Consider the following 23310-nt stretch of genomic DNA (forward strand, 5'->3'; position numbering starts at 1 on the left):
AGGTGGCAGGGGAAGGGTTGGAAATTCACTTGCAAGCAGGTCATGCCAATGACAAGATTCAGAAACCGGCTTACCCCCGAGACGATCAGTTCTCCTCCCAGGTTCTGAACTTCCGCCTTCACCTTGCTACAGATATTAAGCTGGTGACAGTACAGGGCGATGCGTTGCAGGTACGCTAAGAGATCTTGCTTACAGGCTGAATCGGGACACTGTAGATAAAGAAAAGAGATAAACAGCATGTATTTGATTGGCTTTGGTTTATATGCCTTATTAGAGGCATTTGTTCTGCTTAACCCCTTGGCTACATATTTAACAAGGGATGGTTCTCTTGCATAGCTCAAGACAGTGATTTAAAGTACAAAGGGACCCACAAGCAGCAGAGGGGAGGGAAGGAAACCACCAGAACTGTTTGTCAGTTACCTGATGAGCTGTAAAGTAGAGTAATTTCTGTAGCCTTTTCCTGAGGACATGGCTCCATTTGCACTGAACGTAAGGTTTTACTGATGCATAATGCACTTTTTTTTTTTTAATGGTGCAGTAAGGACTACGTTGAAAAGAGGTGCTTTCGGGCCCGCAAACCTTCCATAAGGACAGAAGCGAAGCCATTTTGTCACATCACAACCGGCAACGGGTCATTTTGCTCCAACGGTGGAATGCAACATACCATACAAATCAAAACCGGACCAGGCACAATGAAAGTTGGTCAAACCAAGCCAGTGCTGGGAAGGTTTTAAAGTCAGATCAAAAACTTGAGACAATTTATGTGGCAGCTCCACAAGGGACTATTTCATAGCAATTGAAGATGCGGCAGCTGCAACAGTAAGAACAACATGCACTTATCTGGGTCCCAACAAATTTTCTATAAATTAGTGAAATGATACCTTTCTATGTCTCACTTCCAATGGTGGGGTATGGGGAGGGGTTATGATCCGAATTGCAAGAGCAACCTAAGAACCTGTCCATGAAGAAGGTAGGTTTGGGACCTGAGCTGACAGCCATAGTGCACCACAGGACAAATGACACTTATCCAAGTGGGAATTAACCATTAAACAGGCTTAGAACAAACAAACAAACAAAACAAAACAAAACAAAACACAAAACACTTTATTACAGGAGAGTAATATGCAGATGATTACAAGAACTGAAATACTGATTAAACACCCAAAATTCAAACAGGACTGGCAGATCTGTGGTTAAAGTAGAGAGGCAAGAGGGACAACAGGATATTAGCACGCATGTGGATAATGGAGTTCTTGTTATATTTATTTATTCCCCACCTTCTCCCTTGGCAGGGACTCAAGGCACCTTACAGGTAAAATAGGGACAGCTAAAAATATGGGGTCATTAAAAACAGGGACATAAGAAGGGGGGCGGTGGGGGCAGACCGCCCTGGGTGCCCTCACGGGGGCGGGGTGACATTTGGCGTGTCACGCGCCTGTGACTCACAAGCCTAAGCCGAGCCGCTGGGGTAAGGGGGGGGGGAACCTGTGCTGCTTTGCTGGTGGCATCCCCCACTTTCCTCCTTCATTTTGATAGCTTGGGGGAGGCTAGGGAGTCACGGGCAGGCGGCTCGCTCAGCCCCTGTGAGCAGCTCGCTCCATCCTTGGCTACAAAGCGTGCATACCGCTCCGGGCACCCAAGCGGCTATCCCGCGCCTGCGAGGGCACTCTCTGCGCCATGCCCCCCTTGGGAGCGCACCCGCCCTGGGCAGTGCAGGCATATGCTCCACTGCTGATTTTAAAACATTTTTAAAGTAATACAGTCATACCTCGGGATGAATACGCTTCAGGCTGAGCATTTTCGGATTGCGCTCTGTGGTGACCCAGAAGTAACAGAATGTGTTACTTCTGGGTTTCACCACTCGCGCATGCGCAGATGCTCAAAATGACATCACACGCATGCACGAAAGTGGCGAAACACGACCCGTGCACATGCAGATGCGCAGTCATGTGTTATGTTTGCTTCAGGATGCGAAAGGGGCTCCGGAACGGATCCCGTTCGCATCCAGAGGTACCACTGTAGAATTAAAGCCATATATAAATATAAAAGATCTATTAAAAACATACAGATAATTCCTAGAGATGTCTGATTTGGCTACAGATGTAGCCTGGGAGAGGGGTGTGGCCTGAGGAGAGACCCGAGGGTCGGACAGAGAGACTTGGGGCTGCATTTGGCCCCTGGGCCTCAGGTTTCCTAATCCTTGCACAGGAGAGGATTTGTTCCTGCCATCCATGACTGGTTCTGTCAACTGTGGTGTGAAAGGCCACTGCTCTTCAGGGTTTTGGCCAGGGGGGCTTCACCTGGAGCTGTCAGGGATTGAACCTGAGGTTTTCTGCATGCAAAGCAGATGTGCTGCCACTGAGCAGCACTGAAGCATCAGGAAAGTCTTGGGGAGCTGAATTGCAATCTGGAACTTGGCAAGGCGGAGGAGGAAGCAGGTCTCCCATCAAGATAAAGACTTGGCAGGAAAAGAGAATATAGAGGAGCAATCTAACAGCAGCGACACTCTTTTATTTTTCCATCTCCCAAATGAATAAATAAAAAACAATGCTGTGAAAATTCTCCGGGGTAATGAAGCCTAATCTCTTACGAATTCCGTATATGATAATGCCATGAAACATTTCTCTCATTGTGTGTGTGTGCCGTGATTTAGCTGGACGCCACACTCTCTCTTTTTCGCACACACACTTAACATAACTTTCAAGTGTGAATCCCAAAGAGAGCCTTTTCCCACTTAGTAACAATTTAACACACTCATATTTATTCCACTCTGGAGGCCCTTGTATCTGAAAGAAACTTTAAAACAAACTCTCTGGAGAGCTGAGAAAGGGTTTCAACAGAAGCACATTGCGGCAAATTAAAACTTACGATATCTTGATCTCTCTCCCTCTTTAGAACAGTAATTAAAAATGCAACAGTCCATAAAAAGTTTACATTGCACAGAGGTCTCAAAACTTCCATAAAACGTCTACATATCTCAGACTCTAAAGAAGGACAAGCAACCCTGGATGGTTTTAAATAGGAGTTATGCTTCCAATAGTCTTTTCTGCTGCCCCTGTTCCTGCCCAATAGCTGCTATAATTTCTTTGTAAATCTTTGTAAATCACTCACAATTAGGAGTGGGAGAGTTCAGAGGTCTAGATGGCCATCTGTCAGGGATTCTTTACCTGTTGTTCCTGCATTATAGGGGGTTGGACTAGATGATCCTTTTGGTCCCTTCCAACTGTATAATTCCATGATTCTATATAATTAGGTCAGTTTCTCTGAGCTTTCTCAGAGAACTCTTGGGGAAGGGAAATGGGTTCATCTAGCAGGCTAAATTCTTATCTCTCTAGCCCCTGCAGACCAAGCCGCCTGGGTGGGTGGGAGGGACTGCCCACCTGCCTATCACCTGACATCACAGTGACATCAGACGACCCATTTTTGCATAGCACTCTGCAAGTCCAGATGATCAGCTGATGGGTAGAACCATGCAAGCCCCAGCTATCAAGTTTTTAGAGTACTTTATGTTGGGGCACCAAGGAGAACTCTCTCTAAGTCTTGCCTGGAGATTCCCTATATCCTAAAACTTACAATTGCAGATCAGGAGGCAGAGGCATCATCTTGGAGGACAGGTCTGATTGCAGCAAGAAGCTCTGGATGGCTATAGATGCCCTATAGGAGCATCCTGGCATTGATGATGAGACCTCCATTGCTGTTGCAAGCTCTCCCAGCTCACTTACTTCACAATAGTAGTGCCAAGTGCTGGCACTAGGGTGAGCCCAGATTTGGGCCCCAAATATCTTGCCAGGCCCTCCTGATGGTTCCATCAATCTTGAAAGTATGGTGGCTGCAGCTTCTGAGAGGACCTTCTCAGTGATGGCCCCAGGGATGTGGAACTCTCTCCCCACAGAGTTGCATCTGGCACCATTTCTTGACCGCTTCCATTAGTTGCTAAAGATGTATCTCTTTACCCTGTTCTTTGAAAATTGAGGAAGTGATTTTGGTGCCCTCCTTGTATTCTGACTTTGGGGTAATGGGTGGGGATATTTTTTTACCATTATAATTGCCTTTTCATATGCTGTGACCCTGGGACAATTTGGTGAAGGGTTGTTAAGAAAATAATAAATGTGCCTGTTCAAAATCTATTACTTGGATGTTAGAAATTCTGGTAAATCCCATTATTTTTGCATATTGGCCATCACACACAATTTTTTAAAAGTACACCAACTTCTACAGTTTGATCATTAAGGGGCTCTAAAGTTTTGATGGTGGGAAATTCACGTTATATATAATTTGGTCTTTTAAAAAAACTCAGAGTTGTTTTTAAGTAGTTAACCTGTCCTATTAATACTTCCCCATTCTTGGTTAATCATCATCATCATCATCATCTGCAGCAGCAGCAGCCAGGTTCAAACTTTGGGAATGGTTTGGGTTCAGCACTTAATGGCTTGGCATTTTCAGAAATGGGTGACGCTCTCTTGCAGAAGGAATGGGGGAAACTGGCATTACCTAGCTAACAGACTGGGTTGTATCACATTATTTAAAGTCAGTGTTTCTCAACCTGTGGGTTCCCAGATGTTATTGGACTACAACTCCCATCATCCCTGAGCTCTGGCCTTGCTAGCTAGGGCTGATGGGAGTTGTAGTTCAACAACATCTGGGGATCCACAGGCTGAGAAAGGCTGTTTTAAGTCATTCAGGAAGTAAGCAAACCAAATGCCTTTCTGTGCGAGCAGAGGAGATAGAGTCGGTGATCAGCTCTGAGAAAACAAAGAAAAGTTGTCCCCATATCAGAAAGAATAGCTGCAAAATATTTATTTGCCCCAACCAATTACAAGAGCTGCTCTTCATCAAGGCCAAGATCTATACACATCATGTGTATATAGAACACAGTACATTGCACAACACAACAAATTGTAATTACATAACGCTCTGTTGTTCACTGTTGAATAGTATTCTATGGACTTTGACAACCCCATAAAAAGCTGCCCTTGAAACACGCAGAGCACTTTCCTTCTGAGTACATGAGGGACTCTTCTTCTGAGGCTCCAGGTGAAGGCTCTTTATGAAAGTGTGCTTAAGTGGTCAGATGTAAATTGAAGTAGCTTCTTCCAGACAACCAGGCTATTTTTTTATTATTAAAAAAAACCCCTGTCTCTCAAAACATAAAACATTGTCATGGCCACGGGAATGGGAGAAGGAGACATGGAAAGAGCTGATGGCAGGAGCCCTGAATAAGGCAGCCCATTATTTACATCAGCCTTTCCCACTGCGATGCCCTCCAGATATTCCTGTTCGCATGGCCAGTTTCCAGGAGAATGGGGATTGCAAGGATCAAGAACGTCTGGAGGGCAACAGGGTTGAAGAATGCCAGTTAATAGGCATTTTGGGGATGGGGAACCTATAGCCTGCCAGATGTTTCTGGACTGCAACTCTCACAAGTCTTAGCCAACAGCACCAATGGCCAGGGATGATAGGTGTTGGACTACAGCATCTGGAAGGTATAAGGCAGGAGGAAGTAGCTCTGTGTGAAGCTTAACACATTTATCACAACTCCAGATGCATACAATGAAGGCAAGGCAAAATGTTTGGTGGGGTTGGCTCTGCTGATCATAAGAACGTTAAACAAGAGCTTGGCTTGATCAGGCCAGTTGTCCATCTATCTAGTCCAGCATTCTGTTCTCACAGTGACCAACCAGATGACTTTGGGAAATCCTCAAGCAGCTGCTTAGTTTCATTATTATCATTATTACAATCCAGTTTTCACAGTGATTCCTGTCCTCCCTGCCCAACAGGTAAGGCAGAAGGTCGGAGAAGAGAAAATCACGGATAACTCAGTTGGTTAGAGCAAGGTGCTGATAATGCCAAGGTTGCAGGTTCGAACCCCGTATGGGACAGCTGCATATTCCTACATTGGACTAGATGATCCTCAGGATCCCTTCCAACTCTACAATTCTACAATTCTTTGATTCTATGATACCCCAATACAATCCTTTGGTCGTGCCGACACCAGGGGCACACTAGCATGGGCATCATGGTAACAGTCTAATAAGGAGCCTGCAGGATCAGGCCAGTGGTCCATCTAGTCCAGCATCCTGTTTTCACAGTTGCCAACCAGATGCCTGCAGCACCTGAGCATGAGAGCTCTCCTCATATATTTTCAAAAACTTATTTGTAAGAGGATTTGTTCCCATTGAAATTACCTGATCAGCCACAGCACGGGCCAATTTGTCCATTCTTGAGCCAGCTTCTGCAATCTTCTTGGCAGCATTAATGACATCAGATGTATTCTTTAATGGTCCCTTACCCCTGGAAAATACAAGGTAATTACAGTGCCATCTAATTAAATTATGGAAATAAATAGAGTTAATATCCTGGATAAGAGGTTTAAAAAAACCTTCAAAAAGGGGGGAAAAGAGAGCTGTAGTATGAACGTCTTCCCAATTTAGTACGACATCACCTTTCAACTACTTATTATAGCATAGCTTGATTAGGAAAAGAAGCAGGAAAAAAATAGAGGAAAAGCCTTCTGGATTCCCTCATATGCTCCAAAATGCTTTGGCAGCACTTTTCTTTGATTTCGCCTCTAAGCTCATGAACTATGTTTAATAGCATGTGCATTTTTAAGTGCTCATTAAGACAGGGTCCCTGGTGGAATGCAAAGCTTTTTCATGAGAGAGGGGGGGAAATAGAACCCCTCTGTTATTCCCCGAGCTATGCTTAATGCAAACTCAAAATGCAGAAATGGGGCACGCGGGTTTCCGTGGGGTGGGAAGCAACATTTGCAGCAAGCGTGAATGCCCCACTAATGCATATATTTAAGATTAAGCAGTGGAAAAAAAGCAGCTTTGTTTCTAGAGTCACTTTTTTTTGCAGTTCCTCCTTCTACTTCACAACAACTGGAATTGCTTCATAGCAACTAGAGGTCAGAGAATAACCCCACCGCCTTGGGGCTCGTTGAATTCTTCATCACAGTAATGAGTGCAAAAATCCAGGTGTTCCTGAAGAGTCAGGACATTGGTAGGAAAAATCAGCCTCCTTAAGACATATGCCTGAACAACAAGAAAAGCTCTCCTCATGCACAAGCTGTGCCTTGCCCCATGCAGCTCCACGCATTTGGGGGAAGGGTGGCCTAGCTCAGTAGTGGACTATCTGCTTTGAATACAGGCAGGAGAGCAGCTAGCTCATGGGTAGGCAAACTAAGGCCTGGGGGCCGGATCCGGTCCAATCACCTTCTCAATCCGGCCCGTGGACAGTGTGTTTTTACATGAGTAGAATGTGTCCTTTTATTTAGAATGCATCTCTGGGTTATTTGTGGGGGCTGCCTGGTGTTTTGACATGAGTAGAATGTGTGCTTTTATTTAAAATGGATCTCTGGGTTATTTGTGAGGCATAGGAATTCGTTAAATATATAGTACGCCCCCCCCACAAGGTCTGAGGGACAGTAGACCGGCCCCCTGCCGAAAAAGTTTGCTGACCCCTGGCTAGCTGCTCTGGCACCTGGAGTGGCGGGGGGGGGGGTGAGTCACGCATGTGGATGGGGCAATCCATGAACGGGGGCGCCGTGGTGATCCACCCGGGGGGCACTGCTTGAGGGCACTGCCACGAGCTGCCCATGGAGTCTGCCTGGCGGATGCAAGCACCACAATGCCATTTTGGGCAGTGCGGGGCCCTGAGCCACCGTGTCACTCCCAGGAGAGATGCATGGCTCAGGCGTGCTGCAGGCCAGGCCCTGCAATAAGTGTCACCCCCCACAGTGTGCCATTTTGTCACCCCCTCAGGGGTGGCACCCAGGGCGGACTGCACCCTCTTCCTACGCTCCTGAATACAGAAGGCTCCAGGTTCCATCTTCCATCTAGGGCTGGGAATGTCCCCCTGCATGAAACCTTGAAGAGCTGCTGCCCATCGAAGTTGACAACGCTGAACTAGATGGACCAAATGGTCTGATTCAGTATAAGACAATCTCCTCTGTGCACCTTTGCCTGGGCATTTTCTATTTGAAGCATTCAAGTCATCACAAGGTGGTCTGGGTGGTAGACTCTCTAAGGTGACAAATCTCTGTATGGCCTGCACTACTTCAAGCAAAAGCTGAGGCCCCACATGACTGAACACTCACCCATGCAAATAATATTTCCTGAACACTGAACAACTAGTTTTAAAGGGAGAAGGCAAGGATATATTGTTTCTCCATGACAAGAAAGGCCCTGCTGAATCAGAACAAAAGCCTATCTAATTCAGCTTCCTGTTTTCACAGTGATGTTTTCTGTGTGGATGGGGTTTTAATTTTTTTTTTGTTTCAAAGAAGTACAGTGGTACCTCAGTTTATGAACTTAATCCGTCTGGAAGTCCGTTCTTAAACCAAAACCATTCTTAAACCAAGGAGCGCTTTCCCAAATGAGGCCTTCCGTCTCCGGTGCCCTTCCACCGTTCGGACTCCGTTCTTAGACCGAGGTAAAGTTCTCAAACCGGGACACTATTTCCGGTTTTGCGGAGTTTGTAAACCAAATTGTTCTTAAACAGGACTGTTCTTAAACCGAGGTACCACTGTATTCAAGTGAGAGAAATCCCTCATCTGAAATCAGTGGAGGACTTGGGCTTTTGTTCAGTGACAAAATTGAGTGCCTGTCCCACCACACGTTTTCCTTTTTAGGCCTTTGTTGCAGTGCCTCCTGCGACATCAGCTTGGCTAGAAATGCAGTGCAGGTGAAGAAATCCTGCTCCCCTAAACTCCTTGTCAATTACCCACATAGGAAGCTGCCTTTCACAGAGTCAGGTCATTGGTCCATCTAATCCATTGTTGTCTACGCTGACTAACAGCAGCTCTTCAGGCTTTCAGGCCAGGAGACTTTCCCAGCTGTCGGGGATTGAACCTGATGCCTTCTGCAGACAAGGAGGACATCATGTTTGAGTCATGATACATACCTAGTGAAGTCTGTCATCTCCATCATGATCATACACATCTGCTTGGCCAGCACAATGATATCGTTGCCGCTGTCGTCCCACTTGGCCACTTCGGCATCCAGTTTGCTCTTTTCTTGGTGGAATATCTCTACTTGCTCTGCTATTTTAGCCTTCTCCTCCTGGGGAAGCTGGGCCATGATCGCCTGGATTGAAACAAAAACAGAACAATTAAAAGACGAAGAACAGCTGAAGTCGTCGTAAGAACAAATGCTTCCAGTCACTTGCACCTAACTGGAGGAACCAGTTCATAAGAGCTCGATTTTGTAAATTCCATAGGACTGGTTGGGATAGTCTGCTTCTGAAATTCGTATTATTTCCAGGAGTAAATCAATGGCTTCAGACACCCTACAGGTTGTGCGTTTCACCTTCTGGGCTTAAAACATTGGCTCCAGAAACCTCAGCAGAGTAGTAAATATGGTTGGCCCCAAAATTGCCAGCTCTGTTGTTTCATACTGAGATAAACAGTTTGTTAACATGTGTCTGTGCAGAAGTGGCTTGTCAGGTGAGGTCACTGTGCTAACTTCCTGGATCACCACTGCTTAGCGAAGGGGACGATAAGGTGGCACTAATTCAGTGGCAGAGCCAATCCAGTACTCTTACCAACCTCCCCACGGCCTCCTCCCTTCTCTGTAAGCAGCAGTGACCCAGCTTCTTTTAAGTATATAAATCTTTCTGCTGTTTTCATATTTGGTGTGCCAACCCTCGACTACTTGCTGGTTGAGGTTATGTTGCAATGCTTAAACAAATGCCCAGTTTTACTGATTCTAGATTCCATTCCAGCCAGCTCAGGGCATTGGGCTTGAACCCTGATATTTCCCCAACATGGCTCTACCCCACCCCGTGAGATGCTCCTTTGTATGTGCGCCCGAGCAATACATATACACTGTGTGTGCAGTTGCATGTGCATTTCCAACTGAGAGTTTCCTTCAGTTATGGAAAGCAGCTGTGGAGGGAGCAGAAGATTCAAGGGCGGGAGGAAGCTATTTCATTTTCTGCTTGCCAGCCATTGTCAGGGACCGGCTGGATGAAGAAGAGTGGTGGGATTAATAAATAATAATAATAATAATAATAATAATAATAATAATAATAATAATTTATTTATATCCCGCCAATCTGGCTGGGTTTCCCCAGCCACTCTGGGCAGCTTCCAACAAAGTATTAAAATACAGTGGTCTGTTAAACATTAAAAGCTTCCCTAAACAGGGCTGCCTTCAGATGTCTTCTAAAAGTCTGGTAGTTGTTGTTCTCTTTGACATCTGGTAGGAGGGCGTTCCACAGGGCGGGTGCCACCACTGAGAAGGCCCTCTGCCTGGTTCCCTGTAACTTGGCTTCTCGCAGTGAGGGAACTGCCAGAAGGCCCTTGGTGCTGGACCTCAGTGTCTGGGCAGAACAATTGGGGTGGAGACGCTCCTTCAGGTCTACTGGACCGAGGCCGTTTAGGGCTTTAAAAGTCAGCACAAACACTTTGAATTGTTCTCCAACCTTCAATAGAAGCCCCAAGGGAATCCCTGGAGGAGGAAGGCTCAGAGCCAGGGGAGTGGTGGTGGGGCACTGAGGACAGGTCAGGAGAGGAGAGGAGGAATGGTTAGATGCTGAAGAGGCAACAGGCTTTGGCGAGCAGCTTGGGACCAGTTTACCTACGAGATCATCTAACTCTGCATGTTCCCACTCAACTGCTTTGATCAGCAGAACTGGCACTGTGACAGGTGCCACATAATACCTGTTCCACATTTGTAAGAACTCGGTCATTTAGTGTAGTAGTGTCTACCCTTTGAAAAGCCTTTTGAAATCAAGCAAGTGCCTTAATTGTACAGCGGTACCTTGGTTTACGAACTTAATCCGTCCCAGAAGTCTGTTCTTAAACCAAAGCGTTCTTAAACCAAGGTGTGCTTTCCCATAGCAGCGGGGGACTCAATTTCCAAATGGAACACACTCAACAGGAAGTGAAACATGTTCTGCATCCAAGGCAAAGTTCACAAACCAAAACACCTACTTCCGCGTTTGAGGCGTTCTTAATCCAATTTGTTCATAAACTAAGCTGTTCTTAAACCAAGGTACCACTGTACTCTTTTTGGTGTCTGCTAAAAACTTATGGGACGCAGGTGGCACTGTGGGTTAAACCACAGAGCCCAGGGCTTGCTGATCAGAAGGTCAGTGGTTTGAATCCCCGCGACGGGGTGAGCTCCTGTTGCTCGGTCTTTGCTCCTGTCAACCTAGCAGTTTGAAAGCATGAAGTGCAAGTAGATAAATAGGTACCACTCTGGTGGGAAGGTAAATGGCGTTTCCGTGTGCTGCTCTTGTTCGCCAGAAGCGGCTTAGTCATGCTGGCCACATGACCTGGAAGCTGTACTCCGGCTCCCTCGGCAAGCAAAGCGAGATGAGCGCCGCAACCCCAGAGTTGTCCGTGACTGGACCTAACTGTCAGAGGCCCCTTTACCTTTATCTAAAAACATTCCTGTTTAGACAAGCCTACCCAGATGCTTAGAAACCTAAGGTGATTTTAATCTGTATTTTAACATTTGTATGTATTTTGTCTTCTTCTTGATTTTACTTTTTATCATTTGTAAACAGCTTTAAGGGTTTTTTATTTTTTAAAAAAACAATCAAGTGGTGTATAATTTTTATGAAACGAATAAATAAATATATCGCCTCTGGGATGATGCTGGTCCTGGACTGGTGGATTCTAGCTTACTCCAAGTTCCCAACGAAACCAGCAACTAAGTTGCAACACAGAACAGTAGAATTATAATAATTGCTTTTGAAGATCAAATAGGCACTTTCAGCAATGATTTCCAGGCTGAGATACTGTTTGGCTCCAGGGGTTCTACCAAGTTGCGTTGCACATTTAATGGGGTGTGACATATATTTAAGTGTCATTACAGTTTTTCTTGTTTATGTCACTTCCAATCAGCTGTAGTCTCCCTCTACGTATTCTTAAAGTGCTCTTGGCTTTTAAAAAATTCATAATTGACCTTTTCCGAAACCAGGATTAAAAAAGGTTATCTAGAAGCAGGAGATAAAAAAAAATATGGAGAAAATTGGCAAGTTAATCAAATTAGAATTCAATGCCTGAGTTTTAATTAGGCCTTATCAATGTAACTCAGCAGTCTGAAATGTTAGCGTGCAAAAGCTTCTACCATTAAAAGAAAAAACGGTAAAGAAATTGAGCCCCCACTCTGTATTTGAAAGGAAGAAAAACGAGCTTCTTTTATGTGTGTGATGCTGTTCCGTATTGCAAGATGATAAATACCTGGATGTGTATACATATAGAGACTTGCAGAACCCCTTCTCTGTTACTGATATGTGGCGTTGTTCCCAACTTAGCTGACACACTAACCTTGACACCCCCGTGCCTTTTATTAAAGCACTTTTTCCTTAGAAGGAAAAAGAAAAGTGCCTTTTTTTCTGTAGGAGCTGCAGCAAGGCATGCATATTCTGTTTTATATATTTCTAATCAAAGATAAAACACTGAGCTATTAAAAGGCCAACAGCTTCAGTGGAGTGGTATTATAGCCACAAGTAGCCTCCAGCTTTAGATAGATAAATTTATTGTCATTGTCCGTATATACACAGTATACACAACAACAAAGGACACTTTTACATGCGCTCTACAACAGCTCTGCACAAACATAAAGGTATTAGTTTGGGGTGAAGAGTCCTACAGCTCGGGAGTCTCCCATTTCATTTCTTTTATTTTTATTTTTTAAAACAAATAAATAAGAAAAGGAACATGAGGCTGGGAAGGAAGTTTTGATAGTTTAGGGTTTTTTTATTTTTGGCTTCCCCCTTGAATAGTAAAAGTAGATTATTGAAAATGAAGAAATACTTAAATAAACCTATTGCACAACTTATCAACATATTTGATAATAAAAGTTAATACTCATATATGTATATATATTTTCCCTTTAACTAGGGTTGTTTACAGAGACTACTCAAAAGCTGCAACGGAGTTAAAATTGCAACAATTTTCCTTTAAATATCTCTTAAGAGATTCCCAACTTTAAATGAACTCCTGCTTGGGCCTATCTTTGATCTTTTTTGAAAGATTGTCTAATTCAGCATATTCTATCATCTTCAATAACCATTTTGATCTAGTGGACTTTTTTTTGGTAAGGACGGGAAGTCAAAGTTTATGTACAAAATTTATTGTTAGAAGACTTGTATCCTGTAATTGGATTTTTGTTTTGATGAGTGGTATTTACAGAAAACAGTAATGATACGTTCTTGCTGTGTAGATGCAATTATGGAAAATAAAGCATGGGGGGGGGGAGAGAAAACGAAGAAATACTGCCTAACATGTAGTTTTATCAAAATCTAGCTTTTTGGCACAGAAGTTGAGTCTGTTTGCAGCAGCACCGGCATAGCATTGTGAAGGCAGCATTATTGGCAGTCACTTGGAGGTCATGGTTAGCAATTCTATTAACACGGAATATGTTATCTGATGCAATTACTTTGCTAATGGCAAATGGGACTGGGATTATGAACAAACTCTATATATGGGGATGCTGCAAAAGCCTTTGTGTCAATTTCTGATGCTCTCACAGCGAAATGCAACCGTCATTTCAATATTTTCTGTCATACTCTACTGTAACCCACAAAAGTGAGCTCAAACTGAGAGAACTCTGTAAATAGGATCAGGCTTGATTCTCAATGGTTGAGATGTCTAGGGTGATGAGAGTCAGAAGACAGACTTAGCCCCTCCATCCTATAGGTGTCAAGGACAAATTACTAACTACAAATAGTTCAATATCCCCTTGGTGCACCAACTGAATGCTACCACCCATTTTCCAAAGCACATATGCTGGAAAGGGAGTTTCTGCAATGTAAATTTTTCAATGGCACAAATATTGCAAGAGCCCTTACACTGGCTCTGGCGTTCATAATTCAGTTCCCCATCTGTAACGTTGGACCGACAGTAGGACTGTTGAGGATTCCTGAGATTGTGCTGCCCACCAGAGATTAGACCCAGGGTGAAATAGAGACATTTAAAAGAAATAAATAAGATGAATTAGGATTCTCCTTCCATCATTTCAGTACTAGACTCTGGAGGGAGAAGAGCGGGGGAGAAGCAATCACGTCTGGACCATCTTTTTAGCCATTCATGTGTCTACTGGCTTTTGACAATACTAGGCCCCCTCATGTGCAACCCTTTTCTGTTAGCAGTTGTTGGGTGCTACGGCAATGCAAAATGCACTGGCATATTCAGGAGTGTCTGAGGCAGTCTTCACTGATCTGGAATGCACACCGGTGGCACTGTGGTGTAAACCACTGAGCCTTGGGCTTGCCAATCGGAAGGTCAGCGGTTCGAATCCCCTCAACGGGGTGAGCTCCTGTTGTTCCGTCCCTGCTCCTGCCAACCTAGCAGTTCGAAAGCACGTCAAAGTTCAAGCAGATAAATAGGTACCGCTCCGGTGGGAAGATAAATGGCATTTCCGTGCGCTGCTCTGGTTTTGCCAGAAGCGGCTCAGTCATACTGGCCACATGACGTGGAAAAACTGTCTGCGGACAAACATCGGCTCCCTCGGCCAGTGAAGCGAGATGAGCACTGCAACCCCAGATTCATTTGCTACTGGACTTAACTGTCAGGGGTCTTTTGCCTTTACTTTAAGGCAGTCTTCACTGATCTGGAATGCTCCAGATGTTTTGGACTACAACTCCTATTAGCCCCAGCCAAGACAGCTGATAGGAGCTGTAGTCCAAAACATCTGGAAGGCCCTAGGTTGGCAAAGGCTAGCCTAAGGCCATACAGACCAGGGCCTGATCCACAGAGATTAGACCCATCAGCTCAGCTGAAAGTCTTGGTGCTTGGTGCATCGAGGGAAGTCCTTTAGAACACATTGGTTTCACAGCGCTGGGGTTGCATACACACCACCCATTTGAAGCACATTTAAAGCACGTGACTTCCACCAAAGAATCCTGGGAGCTGAAGTTGTTAAGGGTGCTGGGAACTGTAGCTCTGTGGGAGGTCAGCTGCAGCTCCCAGAATCCTTTGTGGAAGAAGCATACTTTAAATGCTGTGTGTGCGCGTGCAGCCTTAGTGACCAACCAAAAATCAAAATGTGGAGCCAGATTCTGCTTTTTAAGAAATCTTCAGCGATTCAAATAATCAGCAAGTGGTTTTTTGGTTGGAAAGCAAGGGGATTAGCACAACAGACACAATCAAATATCTTGCCTGGCATTAACCCTTCGTCTTGATATTATATCTCTCCTAAGTTTCTCTTCTGGAAGCAGTAAGCAGAACTAACGATGGAAAAACTCATCAACAGAGCTGCATTTTCATACTTCTGGATAGTGTCTGCCTCTGGATTCTGGCCTAAAATAACACAGTTTCTTATCTCAGCTGTTGCAGGCTACTTAGCAAAAGGTAAACCATTAATCCAAGAGTGGAAATACCCCGAGGGTTCAACAAGCCTCACTTTTCAAGCATCTCCGTCTGCCGGGGTCACTTGTCAACTTAATAGGCAGTCTCCTTGCATATGTTAAGGTCACCTGGGACAGCATCTTCGCTTTATCATGAAACAATTACCCTGGTAGAATTGCCCTGATTCAGTAACAAGCGTCTTCCGCTGCAATTAGATTTGCAGAGATGACTCAGCAATGTGCAACAGTTCTCCAAGACAAATTAACAGACTGGAAACCATGACTAATGGACAACTTCGTGGAGTGTGGCACACACTGTGTGTCCTCAGTGGTTTAAAATTTTTTCATTTTCTGCCTGCTCACAGCTGGAGCGCATTCCGAAGAAACACAGTGAAGGGCAGAATCAGGGCATCTCATTTCAACTGTTGATCTTCTACCTCTAGGTAAGAAAAAACCACACATACTTCACTGTGTAGGACATGTGCACATGTGTCAGGATGCTGTCAGTAACTCCTGGTTGGTTGCCCAGGAAAGTATAAAGACAAGTAAAAGTTTCTTACAGGCCTTTTTCATTTCAGACTTTACAGAGAGAAGCCATAGAACCCATCCTCTTGGATAATGGTGTTGTCCTGAGTGAAACTCCACACCCACCCACACCCCGGTTTCTCCCACTTCCTCATTCATCATCACCATCACCTCCTCTATGGGTGTTGCTACATGCCCTCTGTCTTTGAGCTCTTTGCTCTCCTACTTTCAAGGCCCGCCAGATTCTGGGAGATGGAGGGTCTGGAATACTTTCTAGTGACAACGTGTCAGCCAGCTGCTGCTCCGACTCTGCCTGCTCCTCCTCTTCCTAATTTCCCAACTTTCCCCCTCTGAGCTGTGACCTCTCACAAACCGCTGTTGTAATCTATCATGTCTTCCTCTTCCTCCTCCCTGGAAGGGTCAGGATGGGGAGGTGGTCTCCACCATTCCTCCTCCTCAGCCCAGCCTCTGGCATCCCCCCCTTCCAAAGTCATCTGCCTCTGACATGTTTGCAAGTGTTGGAGGCAGTATGCCCTGGGGATCATGACTGGGGAGAGAGATATTGTGCTTTCTTCCTGTTTGTGGGCTTCCCTACAGGCATCTGATTGGCTGCTATGAGAACAGGACTAGATGGAGCTTTTGACTCACCCAGGTAGCAGGGTTTGTCTTCTGATCTTATATATGCAACATGCAATGGGAACCTGTGATCAACTGCAACCTTCCAGCAGTATAAAGGATGTGAAGTAGTGACACACTATCACTGTAAAGCTCTCCCCCTACCACACCCCATTTGCCCCCTAAAAACAAATAAACATTGAAATGTGCCAAATATAGCCCAAGAAGCCCAAATCTAGAATGGTCACGATAGAGAGCAAACATATGACAGCTCTGTGACTTTTTGCTCCGTGAGATCTAGAATCTTGCTCTAAGGCTATAGGAAATCTTGGCCCTCTGAACAGTTGCACTTCATTCAGTGCTGGAAGCGAGATTCCTTCGTTCCTGGTGTAAACCTTCATCATGGGGGAATCAAGCATTGCATAAGCTCTGTGAAACTTTTCTTTTCCAATAAACTTCTCGAGTCAACTGAACGCCTGTGTCATAAATAATTTCAGATGCTAGGGGACCCAAACTGATACTCCGCTGTCTGCAGTCACGTTCAGACTTTTCAGCTTGCGAGAGAGCACATGTTCCCTGAGGAATCTGAAGCTGTGTTAATGTGTTGCACAGATTTTACACTCACCCTTGCACTCTGGCCGGCGATAAGCTGATCGTCTTCAGTCTGAACACTCGTCCGGCTGCGAACATCGTAATCTTCCTGCTCAAAGTCAGAATCATCCTCTAGCTCTTCGGGAGTCTGGATTTAAAAACAGAGCAAGAAAGAGACGAGAAGAGGTGGCTGGCTTACAAAGGATACCAACAAACCCCAACCAACGAAAACGCTATCTCATCAACTACCTGCCCAAAGAACACTGTCCTCCCCTTATTTTAAATTAACTTGTCTGCAAAGGCAGGCAGAACCCCAAATTGAATTGTCAAAGAAAGAAAGAAAGAAAGAAAGAAAGAAAGAAAGAAAGAAAGAAAGAAAGAAAGAAAGAAAGAAAATGAAGCTGTTCCAACCCTGTTCTTTTACAACTGGCATTCCTCGTCACCTTGCTGTGGTTTTCTCTTAACGGGGTGAACATACATTTTGCAAACTAACACCCACTGGACCTGTGTCCCATCAGCCCCCAACCCCCCCCCCCAAGCATAATATTTCAAAATAATTGTTTTTGGTCTCTGGAAAAGGAAGACCCAATAATATTATCACACCAAACTGATTGCAAAAATCTTTCAAGAGATTAGGGAGGCACCTTGAACTAGGAACTTGAAAAGAAAAGAGAAATTTAAACTGGACACATTCTGAAGTGTAATTTGTTCATTTATTTTACTAGGCAGATCAAGAGCTGTTCGACAGTGGAACAGACTCCCCCGGGAGATTGAGGATTTCATTGGAGGTTTTTAAGCAGAGGTTGAACTAGATGTCCCTTCCAACTCTGCAATTCTATTATTCTATGGTGATGCAAGGGACTTTGCAGCAGGAGGTGGCAGACAAGATGTGCAACACCCCCAGGTCAGTACAGGTGAAGGAAATGGGAATCCTCCTTGGATTATTTATTTATTCATTCTTCCCTTGCCCTTCTGGCTGGGTTTCACCAGCCAGTCTGGGCAGCTTTCAACAAAAGATTAAAAATACATTAAAACACCAGTCATTAAAAACTTCCCTAAACAGGGCTGCTTTCAGATGTCTTCTAAAAGTCAGATAGTTGTTTATTTCCTTGATATCTGATGGGAGGGCATTTCACAGGGTGGGCGCCACCACCGAGAAGACCCTCTGCCTGGTTCCCTGTAACCTCACTTCTTGCAGTGAGGGAACTGCCAGAAGGCCCTCGGAGCTGGACCTCAGTGTCCAGGTTGAACGATGTCAAGTCGATGTTCTTGTCAAGTTTTACCTCCTCCACACATCCTAGAACATTTTTAGGGTTTCAGGGCTGCAGATGCCCTCTGCCTTAAAAAGGGCCCCGGCAAGCTGGAATAAGGCAATGGCATTTATTTCATGGTGCATGGGGTGTGTGTATGCTGTGTCAAGGCATGTCAAGCCACAGGATATCGGGGCCAAAAATAAAAGCCAGAAAGCTCTCTCGATTGCTAAGATAGCTTTATGCTGTTTTCAAAGTGCACGAGAGGACAAACACCCCTTTCCCCCAACACAATGTGCTCTGCTATTCTTGCCGTTCTCCCTTTAACTCCCACATGAAATCAGCAGGAGTTCTGCACACATAAGAAGAAAACAGTCAAGGTAACCTTATCCCAGCAAGAAGGGGAGAGGAGAGCCATTCTCTCTTATCTGAAACATACTCATTGATCCGTCCCCCTATGGAGGCAGGCTGCGCCCCAGTACCTGAGGGGGTCCAACAGTGACTGCTGGAGACCAAAGGCCTGCATGATTCAAACAAACAGTGAACCCCTGACACTGCTGCAATGCTCCTGCACTTTTCCATGGTTTTCTTCTGCAGGCACAAGCAACATCGATTGCCTGTAGTACAGGGACAGCCGGAGAGAAGCCTCTGTTTGTCACCCCTGTTGCAACCAAACAACAATTAACAATGACAGGCACCCTCCCTCAGGCCTCTGCCAGGTCACAAATTCATAGGATTCTGTCTTGTTGGAAATTCATGGGATGAACTTGTGTTGTGTAGTGACTAAGGGACTAAGGGACCCCCACAGCCAGCAAGATTGAATATTCTGCCCACCAGCTGGTGAGAGAAGGATCCAGCCCTGATGGGGTCTGCTTTCCCAACATGTTCAGCATGAGAAACATGCTGGTGAAGCAGATTCCTGAAACCCACAGGATTGCACCTGGCTGGTGAGCAGAAGGCTTGATCCTGCTCACTTTTACTGTGTGTGTGTGTGTGTGTGTGTTCCTCTGCTTGGGACAACTGTGCATAGCTAAGTCTCCTTTTTTCCACCTGTTGCCCCATCCCGACAGCCCCTGATGACTCTGGGAGGCCCAACCTGGCTTGCGGTTATCCAGGGCTGTCTCCACCCAAGTCAGCCAGAGCCTAGATCTGCCTGAATCACTTTGGGGTTCAGCCAAATCTGCTGGATAGGCCTAATATACACCCTGTTTCAGTGATGACTTCAACAAAAAATGTTATCCCATTCAGAGCGAGGGAAGGAAGGGTTGCCCTCACTCTGATGGGGCTACCTTTTGTCTTGTAGCCAAATCTGATACTCAGAAGGACCACGAACAGGAATGAAACCAGAAATATTGGGGTGATTGGGTATTTTTATTTTTTTTTTTTTTGCAGGAGGGGATAAACTTCCTTTTTTGCACCCTGATAATGCCAGCGTGAATATGGATAGGCTCTCTTGCTACAGTCATCTGGTGCAATCCTGGAACAGTACGCCTTAACAGACTCCTATGTTCTGCTTATGGCACATTTTCATTGGCATTCTGGGGATTCATTTATTGGGGGGGGGGGTTTGAATATCAAAAAATGATCCTCCGCTGAAATACCATGTTGATTTGAGTATTTAATTTGCACCAACCATTTCTGCAGAGTTTACTAAGATGGAGAGCATTTCATAATGGATAGATGTGGAATGTTAACTAGCAACAGAGCATCTGGTCATTAGCAATGATATTTATATTAGGAGGCAAGTCTGACATGAAAGCTACTGTAAGGATTAGGCCTTTCCCTGGCCTATTAAGGACTTAATCTTTTTATACATCTGGCTGATCTTTTTGTACTTCCTACTTTCCTTTTCACAGGCATCAACAAGTTCCTGGTTCAGCCTATAAGTAAAACACAATTTGCCTACTGAAAGCTACTACAAGAGTTGCTTTCTTCAAAACTGTTGCTTGCCTGGGTTCAGGCCTATTTGGACTGGGAAAGCCTGGCCTGATGCTGCTTTGAGATGAATGCCATAATTCACTCCTGGCTGCAGAAGCCACCTGAGACTCCAGAGACAAGTTGGAAGCCAGGAGCACTCCCAGACGACGAACCTGTTCCTTCAGGGGAAGTGTAACCCCTCCGAGAACAGGTTGTACACCTAATTCCTAGACCCGCAGAGAACTAACCCATAGCATCTCTGTCTTATCAGGATTCAGCTCAGTTTTTTTGCCCAGATCTAACCCATAATTCCTTCCACTTGCATATCGTCTTCTGATTGAGATGGAATGGAGATACTGAAGTGGTTGTCATTAGCATAGTGATGGTAGTGTTCTCCAAATCCTTGAGCAACAGCTCCCAATGGTCCCATATAATGTTGAATAGTTTAGGAGACAGAATGGACAGTTGTGGGACCCCACAACTAAAAAAATGAAGGGGAAAGCGCCTGTATCCTAGCATTGCTTACTGATAGTGCTCCTGCAGACAGGAAGAGAACCACTGTAATACTGTACCCCCAACTGCCATCTCAATAAGTAGTTCCTAGTAGGAGACTATGGTTGACAGACATTGAGAGGTCCAGGAGAACCAACAGGGTCGGACTCCCGCTGTCTCTCTCCCAATAAGGACATCCATCAAGGCAGCCAAGACTGTTTTGGTGCAAAATCCAGTCCTGTAACTAGACTAGAATGGACTTCGATAGCCTGCTTCCTCCAAGCTTACCTGCAGCTCACTCGCTCCATTCTCTTAATCACCTTGGAATGGAATATGAGAGACTGGACAAGAGTTTTCTAAAACCTCTGGATCGAGGGAGGGCTTCTTCAAGAGGAATCACACCATCGCCTCTTACATGGTGGTGAGCATAACTCCATCCCCCATTGGGGCATTAACCACCTCCTGGACCCACCCAGTCAGTCATCTCCTAATAGATTTTTTCAGCTGGGATGGGCAGGGATCAAGTGGGCATGTTGTCACTCGCACTATTGCCAGCATCCCATCTGCAGCCTTGGGCTGCAGCATCTGAAGCTACAGTGTGATCTTTGATGGTGCTCTAGTGGAACTATAAGTGAACCAGTTGTGGTCTCATTAGGAATGAAGGAAGCATTTAGGAGAGACCAATTTACATGAGCAGCATCATGTGATATCGAAAAAGCAATATGAGGCTGATGCTAGAGTAGCTCTTTCTGCATGTTCTTGGTTCTCCCACATGATTCGTCCATTCTGGCTTTACTAGAGTGGGAAGCAGTAGAGAAGGGCCATAGCTCAGTAGTAGCGCCTCTGCCTTCCATGCAGAAGCTCTCAAGTTCAACCTCCAGCATCTTCATGTAAGGCTGTGAGATACCCCTTCCTGGAACCCCAGGGAGCCACTGCCAATCTGTGCATAGAATACTGAGCTGGAAGGAGCAGAGATCAGACTCAGCAGAAAGCAGCCTGCTCCAGTGGACTAAGGTGAAAAGTCTCCAGCTATCTTCACTGCATGCTATAAAAAAACTGTGCAGGATTCTGCTCAAGAAAGGAAGCATGATGAAGGGTGTGCTAAAACACACACACGTCGTTCAGAGTCCATGTCACTGTTCAAATGGATTGCGCTCCCTGAGTTTCAGTGATCAAATCTAAGAAACACAAAAGCATTGCCAGGGGACAGCAGGAGAGACATCCAGCACAATTGCTTGACTTTCGGACAATTGAAAAATGAGACAAAGGAGTGGAGAAAATTCTCTCTCGCTCTCTGTGCATGTGTGTAGTCTTGAGCTTTTTTCCAGCAGGTTTCATTATAACAACATCCAGAGGAAACACCATGAGTTAGTGTGACAAAAGAATATCTACCAGGATGCCTATGGAGTGATGGAAGAAGCCTTGCAGTTAGCCTATTACTTTCCATTTCAAATTCAACAGCTGAAATCTACCAACTAAATGTATGACATTGGAAGTATTCCACCCTGCAATGTTCAGTAGGGAATGGATTCCCAAGCCCCATAAGAGAATATTATTATTTCTTTACTCTTCCAATTCTCTTCCACAGATCACTGAAATGTAGCAAAACGGAGGCAAGGCTCCCCCCCCCCCCCATTTATTAAAGTTGCAGGAAGGGAGAACCCTTCATGTAGTTTTTTTAAAAGAGGCTTTATTTCCTACGTGCCATGAGACAAATATCTCAGATAATTTTCTTTGTTCCGTGATGTGTACCCTGAACAATTATAGTGGGACAATGAATGCCTCTGACAGACAGCCTGATGAGATTACAAATCATTTCAATGAGCAGGTTTTCAGAAAAAGTCTAAAGAGGCACAACGAGAGGGAAACATGAGACTTACAGTGCCTGAACGAATAGCTCAGAATATATCTATGTTCCTATCTAAGAATTTGAGTCTATTTAAGTACCGTATCTATATGTATGTAAAGAGCTGCCCAAGACATTTTGGCACTTGAGGCGAATTGCAAAATGGTGCTCTCCCCACCTGGGAAGAAGGGGCGAGTGAAGATCTTCATCAGGAACAAAGGGGGAATAAAGATCTAGATTGGAAACAAGGGTGGGAGAAGACCAGCAGTGCCACTATTAGCCAAGAGGCCACTGTACCAGTAGCAGGCGGCCAGGGGCTGCCAAGGAGGTGAGTCACAAAGAGTGAGCCACAGCTGTTGGTGCCACTGCAGCAGCAGCGGGCAATGCGATTCATTCATCTGCTGCCCTTGTGGAGCCTGCTGCCCGAAGCGGTCACCTCATCTTCCTCATGTAAGGCTTAATGTAAAGACCTGTGTCTTTATCTATATCTATGTCTCTATATAAGGGACGCGGGTGGCACTGTGGATTAAACCACAGAGCCTAGGACTTGTCGATCAGAAGGTCAGCAGTTCGAATCCCTGCAATGGGATGCACTCCCGTTGCTCGGTCCCTGCTCCTGCTAGCCTAGCAGTTTGAAAGCATGTCAAAGTACAAGTAGATAAATAGGTACCGCTCCGGCGGGAAAGTAAACGGAGTTTCCATGCGCTGCTCTGGTTCGCCAGAAGCGGCTTAGTCATGCTGGTCACATGACCTGGAAGCTGTACGCCGGCT

The 23310-nt window shown here is 45.2% G+C and overlaps 1 protein-coding gene across 5 annotated transcripts in view; it reads right to left on the bottom strand.

Annotated features, from left to right (window-relative positions):
* The window catches only part of CTNNA2 (catenin alpha 2), a 542805-nt gene that overhangs the window by 31479 nt on the left and 488016 nt on the right, over positions 1 to 23310 (bottom strand). For all 5 annotated transcript variants that reach the window (XM_083756416.1, XM_083756414.1, XM_083756415.1 and 2 more), the window contains 4 exons: positions 17069 to 17182; positions 8905 to 9086; positions 6186 to 6291; positions 75 to 209 (listed from right to left, as the gene is read on the bottom strand). In XM_083756416.1, coding sequence (XP_083612542.1) covers positions 75 to 209; positions 6186 to 6291; positions 8905 to 9086; positions 17069 to 17182 — 537 coding nt within the window. The remainder of the gene's footprint in view (positions 1 to 74; positions 210 to 6185; positions 6292 to 8904; positions 9087 to 17068; positions 17183 to 23310) is intronic.

The sequence above is a fragment of the Podarcis gaigeae genome (assembly GCF_964106915.1).
Source record: "Podarcis gaigeae genome assembly, chromosome: 9".
NCBI classification, from domain to species: Eukaryota; Metazoa; Chordata; class Lepidosauria; order Squamata; family Lacertidae; genus Podarcis; species Podarcis gaigeae.